Source organism: Amblyomma maculatum, chromosome 1 (genome assembly GCF_055883805.1).
Source record: "Amblyomma maculatum isolate TAMU_Amacu chromosome 1, ASM5588380v1, whole genome shotgun sequence".
NCBI lineage: Eukaryota > Metazoa > Arthropoda > Arachnida > Ixodida > Ixodidae > Amblyomma > Amblyomma maculatum.
In genome coordinates this window covers 60,513,443-60,529,790 of record NC_139344.1, presented here as the reverse complement: position 1 = coordinate 60,529,790, position 16,348 = coordinate 60,513,443, and the positions used below count along the sequence as shown (strand labels likewise).

General features: G+C 44.4%; 1 protein-coding gene across 3 annotated transcripts in view; it reads left to right on the top strand.

The window, feature by feature from the left end:
- LOC146202543 (WD repeat-containing protein 47) overlaps positions 1-16,348 on the top strand; it is a 171,944-nt gene that overhangs the window by 142,667 nt on the left and 12,929 nt on the right. For all 3 annotated transcript variants that reach the window (XM_084588212.1, XM_084588210.1, XM_084588211.1), the window contains exons 8-10: positions 3,280-3,453; positions 12,266-12,406; positions 15,976-16,194. In XM_084588212.1, the coding sequence (XP_084444338.1) occupies positions 3,280-3,453; positions 12,266-12,406; positions 15,976-16,194 (534 nt within the window). The remainder of the gene's footprint in view (positions 1-3,279; positions 3,454-12,265; positions 12,407-15,975; positions 16,195-16,348) is intronic.

Below are 16,348 nucleotides of genomic sequence, written 5' to 3'. Positions count from 1 at the left end.
TGTGTAGAACACATCCTTTTGAGCATTAACGCAAAGTATAACTCCTTGGAACAAAGCCAGCGATTTATTATTAATTTTTAAAAACATCGTTTTTTGAAATTCGTGGGCAGAGAGAATGTCGCTTGGCGGTGTCGCATGGAACTATTTCCTTAACTCGTGACGTCACGGGTGAGTTGACTGGCAAGTCTTGCTAGAAGCTGCCATTCGCTGCGGCCACTGCAGCTATGACGTCATGGACACACTTCCGGTAGCTTCGAAAGTCGTCTGCTCGTGCGCTGCTCGCACTCTGTGCGGGCTGTTACGCAGCTCACCGCCCTTATCGGTTAGGTGGCCATTTCCCATTAAGTACAACAACCGAAGCGACGCAGGGATCGGCAGAATGAAGCTGCATTTACAAATATCTTATTTATATAACGTGGTTTCAGGAGTACCAGAGTGTCGTCCGACGAGGCGTCAACAGCACGGTCAAGCACCGCACGATGGCAGCACCTCCTCGACCGCCGTAAACACCGCCGCTGTGGCCCTTCCTCCCGCATACCATTCGCGAACGACACGGCGGATCGTTAGAACTGACGTCCGAAATAAAGCGTGCTAAAATTTGTTGGCGTCTGGAATACTGAGCTGAATATTAAGTATGAAGCCCTCGTGAGGATCGCTGACCAGCAGCAAATTGCTGGTAAGAGCGATAGCCGTGATACAAGCTAGTTTCTGCTCAAGCCAGCTGCCGCAGGTGCATTTCGGCTGATCCGATCTGCTCGTACTAGCTCTGCGATTAATGCGTCGGTAGAGTTAATCCTATAATTATTTTACTATGGCAGGATAGGATTCACTATAAGGCAGTTTCATAAGTAGACGATTTACAACAGTGTTGATCATGTTCCAAAGCGTCGACCGCCGCGGCTTCGAAGCGAAACAATTTAGGCCTAGCGAAGACTAGGGATGGTCACGCACGGCGCCTTTGTTCGCGGCGCTCGCGCGCTCCACCCCCGTGGTAATTGTGTAACGTACCTCAGCCTGCTCGCGGCATCCCGAGCTGCAAGCGTTGCAAACTCGTGTACTTTCATAGCTAAGGCCGCGCATTTTTTGACGTTCTGCTTAGCAACAAGCCGTTCAAACGATACTGCAGGCAAGACAAGGCTTCAGTAAGCAGTCGCTGCGCTGTCGGCCGTAATCGAAGACGTCGGGCGGCACCATATTCTATACATCGATCTTTAAACGTGATAAACAGTGGGCAAATGAATCTTTGTGAAGCAGACCCGCTCGTACGTTTCACGCACTCGGGCGCCGACGAGTAGCTTCCGTCAACAGACGCCGTCATAACCTCGGTTAAACGACGCAAACCGAGGTCGTCAAGCTCGGTTTGCGATAACCGCGGTTAGTGGTGTAACCATGGTTTGGTCCGCCATGTAACATAGGGTAACCACGGGTTCGCGGTTACACTAACCGTCGCTGCGCGAACTGGCGAACTCCTCAGGCGTGTGCGAGCGAGGACGGGTTGACGCGAGTACGCCAGCGAGCGAGTGCGCGGCAACCGGAAGTTCGTCGAAGTGACGTATGTCTGGGCGGAGCTTTGAACTTGCTTAATTCTTAATTCTTAATTCTTATTCTTAATTTTTTTATGGCTCCCTTTGGCGTACGAGTGGAGAGGGAAAATTGGAAGGGTCATTTTTAATCGCCGATATCTCTGGTGTTGCAGTAGCTAGATCAAAAATTTTTGCGGGAGAATGATGGGTGGTTCAATAACTATCCGTGTTATGGCGTTGTTTACCCTTCTTGGTGACCCCTTTCAGTGGACCTTTAAAAGATATCACCATACGTTTCATATCAGTTTGGTGTTTAAACAGTGCAGCGCTTTTGTGCAGCTGTGATGGCATGATATTAAGCCCAAATTTAATGCGATTGATGTGCATGAATGCACTGACGACGCGGCTGTTTGCCTCAACAAAATTCGTCGCTCAGAATCCACATGGAGCGCCAAGTCAAAACGTCTTGCATACCGGCCCAACAAACCAAAACGCTGCTTTTTACACATTTTCTCCATGGCAGGAACAACATATTTGCTTTATCAAACAGTTTATTGATTTGCACATCTCGGAATCGCAAAAATATTTTTTTGCTTGCATCTCCACGCTCCAAACCAATGCAGCCGCCCACACCGCGAAGAGCGACCACAGGCTCGCTGCTTCAAAAACAGGCTGCGCGGCGCTGCCACTGTCGCTGAAACGACCGAATTGGTTACCAAACTATCAAGTAACAACTGCCGACTGTTTCTTTAGTTTGGCACCGTGTTTTGACCAAAATGGTCAAGGTGTTAAAGGAAAAAAAATGATTTTTAAATATTAGAACAGTCACTCGGGCCATGTAGGCACTTGTAGAAGGAAACCAGATTTTTTAAATTTTCTTCCAGTTGATAGATTCTTGGCATTGTAGTTTTTAAAAAGCAGCATTCCATAGCCCATGTCACTTTGGTGTGTTCAGCCCTATGCACTGCACTGTACCATACTGTGCCCTGCCATACCAAAAATGCTTATTGTAAAGTGGGCAAATAGCTCTGTGCTGAATAATTTTTATTCTATCTGACTACACAATGGCAATAAGAAGTAAAAGAAGATCAGAGCAATTACATATGTAGCAGAAAAAAAAAAAATTCCTTGCAGGCAATGAACGGTTCGACGCAGCATGAGGTCATGGAACCTCTCTCAACATTGCAGGAGGTTCATGAATCTCCCACAAGTCTCAGGGATGTGGAAGCCCTTGCTATAGCAGTGTCATAATTGGTGTTTTTGACAAGCTTTGCCGCGAACACGTGACTAGCCTTTGCATCAGGTGCGTGGTGCCGCGGCACCGATATCGGATGCTGTGACAGGGCTACAGGTTGTAACGAAACCTGGGAGTCAGTGCAGTGCTTGTGATGCAACTTTCTGTATAATAAACATGCGTGCTTATAACTTGTGCTTCCTTCGAAGCGGAAGCACAGCCAGCAGTGCACACTGGCTGTGCCCTTGGCTTGCTCTGGCCAAAACCTGGGTTATATGGGGGGTGGTGCTAGACACCACCGATAACATCAAAACCTTTCCAAAAGTAACCCCACAGTGCAAGGCGAGTTGCTACAGGTGCTTTACATTTGCGTCATTTTCTGTCCTTAAAGTTTCTTTTTCATTTTTAATAAAATATTTACATTTCCTACTGTGAAAAGGCATCTATCAGCCTAGGCTGAGCTTATGTCAGAGTTTTAGTATTGTTAACATCGCTGTACCTTTTCAATTTGTTCCTCAACAGCTGGCGGAGAAGCAGAGCTGACGATGCATGACGGCACCATTCGAGACCTGTGCTTTGTGGAGGACTTGAGCAACAGGTCAAGCCTGCTGATTAGCGGTGGTGCTGGGGATTGCAAGATCTACGTTACAGACTGTGAGACTGCCACTCCCTTCCAGGCCCTGTCTGGACATTCAGGTAAGCGGCTGCGAGCCTCCTGACTGTGCCAATCTAGTCTTGCTTTGGCACCGTCTTAGGCTTCTTGTTACTAGAAGATGAGCTCCGTTCTTTACGGCAACTCTATTTTGACTCCTCTTTTCTATCGTTGTGGGGATAAAAATTTGATGATCATTATTGGAAGGCAGCTGTGCTACAAGGGCACCATTTGTTAAAAGGAAAAGCAGACAGGGCCCACAACAAAACTTTTTATTTGCAAAGCTACAGTTTATGCACGCCGTTCAGGGCAAAGTCGAGACAGCTGCAAAGGCAAACAAATAGCCAGTTAGTTTAGTCCCAAGGCGTATGACATGCTCTAACGGAAAACGGCTGCTTTCCATGCAGACTGTAGCCGATCGTTTGTGAATTGCAAGGTTTGGCACTCCAAAGCGTATGAGGAATGGCGTAGTGGAAGGTTCCAGATTAATTTAAACCACCTGAGGTTTTTTTTACATGTGCTGACATTGTACAGCACATGGGCACCTCTCATATTTTGCCTCCATAGAAACATGCCCACTGCGGCCAGGATTAAACCTGAGTCCTTGAGCGTCTTAATTACTGAGACTCTGTGGCATGTAATGGTTTGCATTTTTTTTTTTACAAAAGGGATGGTTTGATGATGGCTCATACATGATTCGCTGCTTTTGAGAATGTGACATGTATAGCTTCTACTATCTCTCGCATTACCTGTTCACAATGATGGCATAGAATTTCGATATCGGAAAAAGGGGCATGCTACCCGCATGTGCAACAACAATCTGCTGGCGATCCAGTGAGCCACCTTCTAAGAAAGTGCCATGTTCTGTTAGTCTATGTTTGCATACTGATCAGTCCAACTGGAATACGACTATCCGCAGAACAAACGTAATCTGCGCACCACTTCGGATCTCTATGCGAAAAATTCTGGATTCTAGAACTTGCTTTCTCATGTAATTTGTCTGACAGTTTTCCCTGCAGTAAAAGCCCTGGAACATTGTTTGTTCTAGCAGCAGTGAACTAGAGCGGTGCTTGGGCCCGGGCTGACCCGAAAGCCCGTACCCGGCCCGCAGGCCGTGCTCATGCCACTCGCAAACCCTCTGCCTCGGGCTCGGTCTAGGCCCGGGTTAAGGTACATTTGTCTCGGGCGGGCCGGGCTAGGCCGGACACCCTGATCACAAACACATGCAACTTTTGCAAAAGTGCGAATGTGGCCATAGTGTGATAAGTGTCTTGAATGTACAGTATTTTCCCATGTCCTCTCCACGCGATAGCTTCTGAGTTCTTTCCCGGCGTCGATCCGCTTTTCCTCCCCACTTCCTCGCTGCGAAAGGATCTTTGGTAGCCATCAGTGACCGAGCAGAGGGGCTGCTTGTGGGCTATTATATTTTCGAGTTTCACATCGCTTTAGTAACATCGGCCCTGTTGTTTAGATTGAAGGCACACGGTGTGCTAGGCTAGCTCACCGAGTACTTTGCCACAAAATCAACCATTTCTTTAGGTTCAGAACTAGCGCACTCTAGTAATTCCAGCCACAAGTTGTAACACGAAAAGAAACTTCGGCGCTACCGGGTTCATTATCCAGGAGCGCCGTCAGTGCCTCAGTTCAATGCATAACTTGTTGTTTTTGCACAATAACGTAGTTGTGTGTATGTGCTGGGCCTCATATATTCAGTAAATTTGTCATTTCCAACGTGAGAACTCGACATTTCAAGACCATAGATAAACTTGTCATCCTGAAATTATTTTCCTTTTTTTTTTATCTCTTCAATACAATTATAGCATGATGGGCCGTGCCAGGCCCGGGCCTTTAATTTGAGTGCTGGGTCGGGCTCAGTCACTTTCAGAGTCTGGCCGAGCCAGGCACAGGTCTGCAGCTTTGGGCCCGGATCAAGCTCGGGCTCAGAATTTTGGCCCGTGTACACCTCTACCGTGAACACACAGTCATTGGTGTGCGTCAACCATTCTGGCCTTTGTATGTGCATCTCTTTGGATTTGACCTACCAAATACTTCTTCACTTGCTCTAAAGGTCATGGGCCCTGGATTGACGTGTTTCTGATTACTTTATCATAGTTTGCAACTGTTAAAACTTTGCTCAAATGAGAATTTATGTTCTTAAGTTTCAAGATCGCTCACTGTAAACAAAATTAACAAACAAGACCCCTCCTTTCCGGTCCAAGGAAGAGAAACTACAGTTGCCTGAGGTTAAAAATGAGTTTCAAAATAACTTTGTTGGATTTATACCATCCACATTTGGTTACAGAGCCGATAAATTTAATTTTTGCTTTTTTAAAGGTAGTTAGTCACAGTTGTATTGTGAGTTAAAGAAAGTGTTAGTCAGCAGATTCAAATAATAAAAGAAAGTGGCTATTAGGGACGCATGACATCAAGAGCAAATAGAAAAACTGTTTGTGGGGTCAAATTCAACGAGCAACGTGTGCAAAGGCAGAAATGGTTGATGCAGACCCCTTGTTAACTCACGCATTCACGATCTCTTGCACATGACTAAGAAAGTTGATGGAAGGTACAATGTTCCAGTGTCGTTGTCAGCCTCGAGAAAACTGTTGGGTAGCATGCTGTTAAAAGAAGTTGCGCAACAAAGCATGTTTCACAATTTTTTGCCCGCACAGTTAGAGTGGTGTACTTATGGTCTCTATCCTGTGTAGGAGCATATACTGGACAGTCCTGTCAGAGTGGAAATGCACAGTTTAAAAAAAATGTCACTTCCTTAAAAGGTGGTCCCCTATGTCGCCTTCATTGCCACACAGTGTGGTGCATGCCATTCTTTTTAGATTATATCAGGTGGAGTATGCATGGTGAGCCATTTTCTGTTAATAACGTGCCACGTGCCTTGGGACTAAATCGGTTTTAACTTTTGTGATTGTCTTTTCTTTTCCTTGTACAGTGTGAGTTGATGTACCACATAGTACTTATACAATCTTAAGTAGACCCAATGTAAGTTAGCCTACCCCATATCACATGTTATAAACAAGCACCAAATACTTATTGGATGTAGTGGGCTTATGGTGATTGACAAAAAACAGCAGCAGGCTTTTGTTCAAATGTATCAAAATGATGGTCACGTGGGTCATTTTTAATGCAAAACTGAGAAGCACACGAGTACGTACTAGTGGTGTTTCTTTCGATACTTCCTGGAGGTATTGTCATTCCCATTGAGTTGCATTGCCATTTCGTTATTGCCTAAAGGATGAAGTGTCATCGTCATCTTATATATGGGTTTCTTATTTCACTCTGGAAGTGCAGGGAAGATAAGGTTTCGTGTTTGGCTTGGATAGTATTGGGCCAAAAACGTGTGGAGTCTGCCACAGAATTGGCAACTGTGCCACGATGCTCTCCTCTGTGCACAGATTAAATTTTTTTCACTGGATCATTCAAGTGAATGTTCAGCGTTTGGTGGGTATAGTAACTTTGTCTTTCTTCTATATTTGCCTCAAGGAAAGTTTTACTGTTGCAGCTCAGTCTGCATTTTATGACCGATAGCTGCGTCAAATGCGAAACCTCATCTTCCCAATATTTTAACTCCTCTCCACAGTGGATTAAGTGCAGCGTCGCCAGCTTTCGCTCTAGGTAATGCAGTTGAAACTCGATTTAACGAAGTTGAGGGGAGCTGTGAATTATTTCGTTAAATTGAGTGAGGCATTTCTCGGTCCTATAATTTGGTACATTCGTTTATAAGATGCAGCGGCACCCAAAAAGCTACCATGGCATGATAATTGTGAACCCCTAATGCTCCCAAAATGAAATGTGGGCAGCAAAAATGACCGGCGCTGTTAGCGCACAAGAAACAAAACTTGTTACTCATCAAGATGAGCCCGAGAGGACTACAAATTTATTTTCCAGCAAGTCGGTGGTGTTTGGTTGTGTGCGCTTTGTGAGCAGTGACCACTTTGATTTCTTGCAGGTCTGAAGTGCTACGCAGCATTGTAGGCCTAACAAGCTGAGCTTGAGAGAAGCAGGCACTCGAAGGCACGGAGAAATATCCGCAGAAGCACAATGGCGAACGAACCACACGAAGCACGCCACGAAAAAAGCACTGAACAGCAGCACCACCCCTTGGAATGCGACGCGATACTTTTTTTACCGCTGTCACCATCTGATAAAGTCAACTGAACACTACAACACTTATTTTGCGCCACGCAGTTTGAAAAAAAAAAAAGAAAAAAAAAGAAAAAAAAAAGCGGGATTAAGGTGCCCCGCGTTGTTACTGTGGGTTCGCAATCAGTAAATTTTGGGGGTGCTCTCCACAAAATAGACCAAAAATAGCCCTTTTTCACCTTTATTTTTTGAAAAAAGTTCGTTAAATTGGGACAGAATACGGAATTGATTTCGTTATTTCGAGTTAGTAAAAGCATTGGATTGTATAGGCACCTGAGAGGGAATTCCGATATCTTCGCTAAATCGGGACTTTCGTTAAATCGAGTTTTGACTGTATTGAGAACACTGTGGCCATTTTGAACAGTGGCCCTTGCATCAGCTATCAGTGCTCCCATGAGCACCATGTGCAAAGTAAAAGTTTATAAAGAAAGGGAAAATCTTTCTGAGCAAACTCGCTGAATGCTACAGTGAGAGCCATGAGGCACACATAAACTTGCAACCACACCATAGCTTATCTGATGATGTTTGTCTCTCCATTCTTAAGGATGCCATGCTCTGGTTTTGATTGCAAGTTGACCCCGCTACTTCAAACGTTCAGAATTTAAAAAAAAAAAAAAAAAGACGGATCAGCTTACAGTTGTGTATATATGGTAGTCCTCTTGAAAAAGTTTAGTTCCAAGAAGTGCTTGGTCCTATTCGCCTTCTCTTGCCAATCTTTGTGTCCAAGTACTAGTGCTTTTATTTTTCACCATTGAACATGTGCCACCTGGTTCAGCTTTCGGAGGTGTTGTTGCAAAGGGCTGGTACTACTGTTCACTTTTATTTTCCATGGTGAACAGTGAGCAAGTGAAGGGTAAATCACCTACTATGTAATAAGCAGTTCCAGTGTCTCTGATGTGTGTCTGCAATCCTCTGTTGCGAAAATGGCAGCCTAGTGATGGCTGAAACAAGTGTTCGTTATTACTTTGCTTGCAGCATTAATTTACTCCTTGAGTAAGATCGTTCCAACAAGTAGTGGGCCACGAACTGTATTCGGATGCATTCGGTCCTGCTGTCTTCTTGGTTTGTCCAGTGATACACATTTTTGTGTGTTTGTCTGATAGGCTTGTTGTTCAGTAGGGCAGAGTAGCGTAGAAGTAACATAAAAATGTCACCAAAGAGATGACGCACACTTTTGTTGCTTGACATGGAAGATCCATATTTGTTCATGCAATATGTCTAGTTTTCACACTATGCAGTTAAGAAATAAGTCTTGACGATACCCAGTTTGCTGGATGCAGTAGAAAGAAAATAAAAATGCGATTGAGTTCATTGACTTTTTTCTAGTTTGGCACAAAAAGTATTACCTACTACACGCCACTCAGCTGATGCCTTACCATCTGAGGTGGTTGTTTAAGTGAGGTATTGAAGCTCTCATGTGCTGTGTGTGGTTTTCATTTCTTGTAGCCAGTTCTTGAAAGAACAGTGTGTTGAAAACCGTTTTTGGCTTGCAGAAAAGCGATGTAAAAATAAGCAAGAGGTTGGGTTTGAAAAAATAGTGGAACAGCGTTCTGGTAGCTGGTCTGCTTTGTTTTCAGCTTTCGTTTTCCAAGCAGTCATGCATTCAGCTTTATTTCCTTTGTAAGGGACATGCACTGGGGAGCAGTTTTTGTCTCTTATATGAGAGGTCCCTTATAAGCAGGGTACCACATTCCCGTCTGCTAACCAGACCTTATTTCAATGTGGGCATCCTACGGCTAACATACGCAGAAAAGAAGGCTATATTTTGTCGCAAAAGCCTTATTATAGCTTTCACTTGCATATTGCATTTGCTTGGTGGACCACCTTGGTCTGCTTCACGGCTGCATTGATGCTGTTCAACACAGCCTCTTTCAGCTTGAAAATCAGACCAAGAGCCTCATGGCCGCTGGGCCAAAGCTGCATATGTTGACCAACTGCGTTTTCAGTGATTGCAAAGTGCAATCGCGATGTGACATGGCACTGCAACTAGCGATTCGCAACTAAGCTACGTCTCTGGTAACTCTTATGCTCGGGGCGTGCTAACCCAATGAGTGAGGAACCTCTCAATTCAGTTGCTAGGTAGAGACTGCGTTTATTGTTCTTTTGGAAGAGAGGAGAAGAGAAGAGAAGGAAAGAAATAAACGTGTAAGGAAAGCATTGCTTGTCATGCCTTGGTTGTGCACATGGTTCGAGGACGGTCGAGTTCCAAGGAAACGCATGGCTCAGGTTTCGTTGACCCACGTGTGGTCATTGCAGGCAGGGGGGACCCCTGCTGGTCTCTCTGAAGCGACCGGCTTGCGCATGCAAGGAGGCATTGCAACTGTAGCGGCCATGCGTCGGTTCGCGTACACAACATTCCTTCCTCCTTAGATTAGGTCACCGTATCGGTTGGGTGGACGACGCTCATGTTCAGGCCTTGGCAGAACTTGATCTTGTTTGGACTCGCTTGGTCGTCGCAGGGTTGCGATGCGCAGTCCTCTTGTCGGACGTAGCTTCTCCATGCTCGCAATGGAGCACTTTAGGCAGATTGTGCGCAGGCCAAGTTTCCGGTGGCGATGCGATCACATAAGGAGCCGGCAGTGTGGACTGTTCGCTTGCTGCTTGTTCGTTGTTCCGATCGTTCAGTGCCGGATCTTCCGTCTGGGCACCTGATTTTATGTGGTCAAGGTGCTGAGGAACCATTCCAGTTTTTGACTTGATTAATCAAGATTGATGCCCTAGTCTCTTCAGTACGGTTCCTCCTATTCCTGTAAAGCTGTAGAAGAAGACCAATTTTCCTACGGCCACTCATCTCGTAACGCTGTCGTCCGAGGTCACCTTTTCAGCAGGTTGTGGCTGAATGCGTGTGAGAGCCGTCAAGAGCTCGCGTTCGAACATGAGTGCGGAAGGTGTTGTGCTCATTGTTGCTGAAACAGTTGTGTGCTGCTTGAGCAGAAACCGAGCCAGCCTGCACGCGAATGTTCCAGACTGATCCTTGGCCAATGCTTCCTTAGTCTCATATACCATTTTCTCTGCTTGCCCATTCGTGGCCAGAGGACAGGGAGCACTAGCACTTGTAATGTGCATTACACCATTCTTCTTTAAGAAATCTTCCCATTCCATAGAAACGAAGGACTGGCCGTTATTTGTTACCAGCTTTTCGGGAATGCCGAAAGTTGCAAGCAGGCTACCCAGTTCCTCGATTAGAGTCTGTGACTGTATGTTGCGCATGTAGTGCACTTCGAGCCACTTGCTGTATGCGTCTACAACAATTAGTGGCATCCTTCACTCTGCTGGGCCATCGAAGTCGGTGTTGTACAATTTTTCACTTGCCGCTCTATTCGTTCTCTACACTGGGCCACCAAAAATATCCTCGAGTGCACGCTTTCATGACCACAGTGCTCCTGTGGCCTGCATATGACAAGTTGAGTGCGTCTTTTCTCGCTTCCGCTAGAACAACCAGTCTGGCCCCGCAAATAAAGCAACCTTCCTGTAGCGAGAACACAGGTACCAGCCCTGCAAAAGCAAAAAATTCCTGCCAGGGAAATCTGTACAGATCTCCGCTTGACACAGCCTTGATTACACGGGACAGCAATGGATCCTCCCAGCTCAGTTTTGTGAGTTAAGTGTTCAGAGTTTGATGCTCAATGTGGAAGCCAGCATGAGCACATCAGCAGGGGGGTGCGGTTAAAAGTGGCTAAAACTATGAAGCATCACCAGCAGAAATATCCCTCAAAAATTTATGCTTGTTTGACAAAGGGTAACAGCAGCTGTGAGTAGCAAGTCTGTGAATGTTGCTACTCAGACGAAAAATAAATGAAAAGCAAATGAGGCCTTTTTGAGTCGAGTTGAAACTGGTTGCATAGCAAACAGAGCAGTTTATTTGTCCTCGCCAGAGCAGAGCCATTTCTGTTTCTATGCCATTTTTTTTTTTATCTTGGCTTCATTATGTCGTGCTTTATGGGCACAATGACTTGTTTATGTCAGTGGCACCAGCTGAGCACTTTCTTTGCATTCACCAGATAGATTTGTTGCTCATACTGAAATGCAGCTTAATAGACAATTTTCACTATATTGTTCAGACTAGTGGACGCACCTATGGTAATTCGTGATAGGAAGCTCCACTAGTTCGAGATCCCAGCGCGTGCTCCCAATAGGCTCGCTCAGATGCTCGCATTTGCAGTCTCACTTGTGCTCTTTGTGGCAAGCCTGAAGAGCTTCTCTACATTGCATTCTCACTGCAGGAGCTTCTTTCAGTCATTTCAAAGCTGATTGACCTGCTTTTTGTTTGCTGAAGTTATAATTAATAATGATGGCGCAGGTGTGTCTCTCTTCTTTTGTTTTCACTGTAGCTGCTACTGAACCTGGCGATAGATGGTGCCGCATCTAAATGTTAAAATGTCTGAGTACCGAACTTTAAGGCTAATTTGTCCTTTATAGCCAACATCCAATGTCTTAAAAAAGAGGCCCAATTAATGAAAGGCCGCCCATCATTTGTGTGAATGGCGTCTCTTATACCCTATTGTCTGTTGCATCCATGTCTCTTATAACGGGGTTCAGCTGTAATGTGCACGAGCCCCCCCCCCCCACACACACACACACTCTGTTAGGTACCTGACCCCTCGTATTGAAAGTTAGTGTGTGTGTGTCACCTGGGTCCTGTGTCTTGTTAACAATGTGCTGCATTGCAATAATACTGATCTTGTGCCCATCTCTGTGCAGGCCATGTGCTGTCCTTGTACACATGGGGAGGAGCCATGTTTGTAAGTGGCTCTCAAGACCGAACCATCCGCTTTTGGGATCTGCGCACTAGAGGCTGTGTCAACCTGGTCACTGCACCTCCAGCCAGTGGCAGTGGGCCTGGTGAGCTTCACCTTACAATCATTCCGCTGTTGCTGGAGCACAGGAAATAATGGTGGAATTTCGTCACTCTTCGGAGTTTCCACATAACATGGCTGCGCTCTGATGACCGCTTCAATTTTCTTCACGCTTCCTTTATTCCTATTAACTGTTAAATAGAAATGTGTCAACAGGTCATTGTATTGTCACTCACAGCCTGCCATATATTAGAGGCTGGATATAAGAATATATGTGATCGCTTTTAGAGGTTTGAGACCTTCATTTTTACAAATGTGGCTTACTGGGCTTGTTGATGATTCATAGAAATGAATAATGGAAAACAGTACAACTTTTAGGAAAGGACTATTGTCCTCTGACCTTTTTCTTAAAGGTGCACTGTTTTCAGTTTTTTGCTGCATTCTTTGTTGCATCTAATATTGAACATAAGGTAACCCGTAAGAGAGACAGAGAGAGAAATCTTTCTTCCTGTGGCCAGGGAAAGCAACCCCGCCTCCCTGTGAGGAGTGAGGAGAAAACTGCCTGTTTCATAGGTGAAATTTCTGCAAACGTGGATGCAATGAAATGTGCGGAGTCTGAAAAACCTTGCATAGAAAATTGAGCTAGGCATGGGAAAAAAATGTAGGAACCATGTTTTTAATAATGGATGGCTCAGATGAATGTCAATATTCATTTGCTTGTTTTGCAAGCATAAGCACTCTTAAAGTGCCTAAAGATGCATTAATTCATTTGCATAATGACTTGAAATAATGAGAACATGCCCAGAGAAGTGTAGTTGAGTGAGTGAATATACTAGTGCTGAGCTACAATACAAATGAGGGCCCATTAAAAATTAGGTTGGTTTACAGGGTTTAACGTATGAGAGATGCTGTAGTGGAGGACTCGGGAAATTTCAACCACCTTGGGTTCTGTGCATTGACATCACACAGTATACAGGCACCTTGCTTTTCGCTACCATAGAAAAGCAGCCGCCATGGCCGGGATTCGATCTCACGTCCTTGGACACAAAAGTCGAGTGCCTTAACCACTGCACCACCACGGCGGGTGGTGCAGTGGTTATATTATATTATATTATACTATTTATACTGTTTATTAAAATTTACTAAATAGAGTAGTGTTTGGGGAAGGTTGGATTCTTTTATTTTTTTTATGCAGTCTTGGCATGCTTCTTACAAAAATCTGAAATTGTAAAAAAGAAAAAAAAAAAAATTCTTCCACTGGATCGTATTTTATGCCTGAAGGGGTTACTCCAAATTGCTTGCTTGTTCCCATTAGGTGCGTCCATGTAACTCAAAATCTGGCCATAAAACAATGAACTTGTTTCGTTGCCTGTGTGGCTGTTGGTGCTGGTGTCAATATCAAGAATTAGTTGTGTCTTCTGAGAGAATAACTGTAGGTATCTCAAAGAGAAGCAAAAAAAAATTCCAACCTATTTGTAGCGCGGCAAAAATATCATTCAAGATGATTTCTGAAGGAGCTAGAAATGTGCGAATATTGTTACTGTTTTCCAAAACCAAATGGAATATGAAAACAGTTTTGCGACCAAGTTGAAGCGAGCTATGTAGTTGCAGCAAATATAAATCAAAACAGTGGTGTAACCTAATCTAAAAACAAATTTATTTTTCTGTGAATATTCTTAAAGAACGAATAATTACACGAAAGAGCCGAGTGTTACAAGCGGTGCTATGGTACAGCTTTATATATAACTTATGGAGCTATGGCTGCAGATTCCAAAAGAAGCAATTCTTCTCTTTGGGTACATTGACAATATATATAGTTTAGTAACTTTATTCCCATCATCTTATATATATATATTAGAAATTTACTTTTTGTTGCTGATGGTGACAATGAGAGCTAGCACCGCTTCTGACCATATCAGAGAAGTAGAGCTAAATATGAGCTATGGATTTTGACGACCATATCAGAGAAGTAGAGCTAAATATGAGCCATGGATTTTGAGATCAGGCATCAAGGTTAGGGTTTAGTAGTACACTAAACTATGCGAGGCCTGCCTCATTGCTGAAGAGGCTATATTTGAGCATTACAAATGACGCCACATGAATGGGCTGTGTTTCGGTAGCTGGGTTGCTCATTTCAAGCAGAATGATCATGGCAGCATGCTGTGTGGCATTGGAATGGACCCAGTTTGTTAAATAGTTGTTTACGAAAACTACAGTGCACTTTATTCGAACTCCAGCGCAAGTACTTGATAAACTGTTCAAAGCCTTGGCAGCAAATTTGATTTATTTGAAATCACTTTGAGCATTCAGTATTTGTTTTGTTTAGCAAATTGAATAGGAGCATATTCAATTCACTACTTGAAAATTGCGTAATGTTCGCATATCCCCAAATAAAAAAAAAAAAAAAACAGGAAAAAAATACTGCAGTTTTTTTCTTGAAAATGTGATAATATAATGCATTACTTTTGTCAGATGCCGTACAATCGTGCGCACATTGCTGCCAGATCTGCAGTGTTTGACACATTATAGCTCACTTCATTTATTACCGATTTCACATTTCAAGAGAGTTTGCATGAGTAAACTGATTGCGTTCCCGTCATGCTGTCATTCCTCCTGATATCCTGCGATATGTATCATCAGAAAGCGAAGAGAGAGTGTGGCTGCTAGCATACAATTCTGTGGAAAATGCTTAATTCTGTGTCTGTGATTTGTCATGGAATCGCGGTACACTAGCAGCCTTTATCATGACATGTGGAGCATGTCAGTGAAAAGCACATTCCTGCTGGTGGCTAAACCATTATGCTTAATTAGGCTGATCTTTCAGCCCTATAGGGTACACTAGCAGCCTTTATCATGACATGTGGAGCATGTCAGTGAAAAGCACATTCCTGCTGGTGGCTAAACCATTATGTTTAATTAGGCTGATCTTTCAGTCCTATAGGGTACACTAGCAGCCTTTATCATAACATGTGGAGCACGTCAGTGAAAGACAAATTCCTGCTGGTGGCTAAACCGTTATGTTTAGTTAGGCTGAGCTTTCAGCCCCATAGCTGTCTTTCAGAAAATGTGTGCAGGTGAGTTCATGTAAAGGAAGGCATATAGCAAAGCAGCCTTTAGTTTGAGTATGTTTGCAGGGGTTGCAAAGCTTATGACTAGCATTATGTGTTGCATGCTAGGTACATGTGCATCTGCTCTGTGTTAAACTGTTCACACAGCAGCTTGCAGAGAAATCATGAAAGTAACCTTGAAAGCATATCCATATCTTATAGAAAAATCACATGAAAATCACCCACTGAATAATATGTTATCTGGCAATTTGCCAGGGGAAGATATCTGTTCTGTAATTCAGTGTATGTGCTGTACAAGAATGGATTTAGCACAGTCTACACATCTACAAACCGATGCAACAGAAGCCATGCACATTACCAGTATCTGCACAGTATGCATATCATACCTCTTTGTAGTCTTTTGGAGGAACCTTGAAGGCAGTGCAATGTTTGTTTGCATTTCATTGCTGATGGGACTAATATAGGGTCATCTTTTGCACATTGTTTGTTTCACTTTCTGATGGCGGCTTGACTAGCGCTAATTAACCAAGAGGTGCAAACTTAACAGGGAGCCCCGTGGCAGCCGTAGCTGTGGATCCGTCTGGACGAATGCTTGTCTCTGGCTATGAAGATGCCACCTGCATGCTGTACGACATCCGAGGTGGCCGCAGCATCCAGACGTTCCGACCCCACTCGTCAGACCTGCGGTCGGTGCGCTTCTCACCACGAGCTTACTACCTGCTGACGGCCTCGTACGACCGCAAATGCGTCCTCACCGATCTGCAGGGTGAGTGGCACTGTGCATACCAGACATCACGTTGGTCTTCTCCTCATTCCAAACTTTTGTGCGGCCTTGCTCTTGAGAGGGAAGAAAGGTTAGAAGAGCTCATCCTACAGAAACAGTGCAAGGAAGACTAGGGTAGAGCGAGGGCATGGGACGA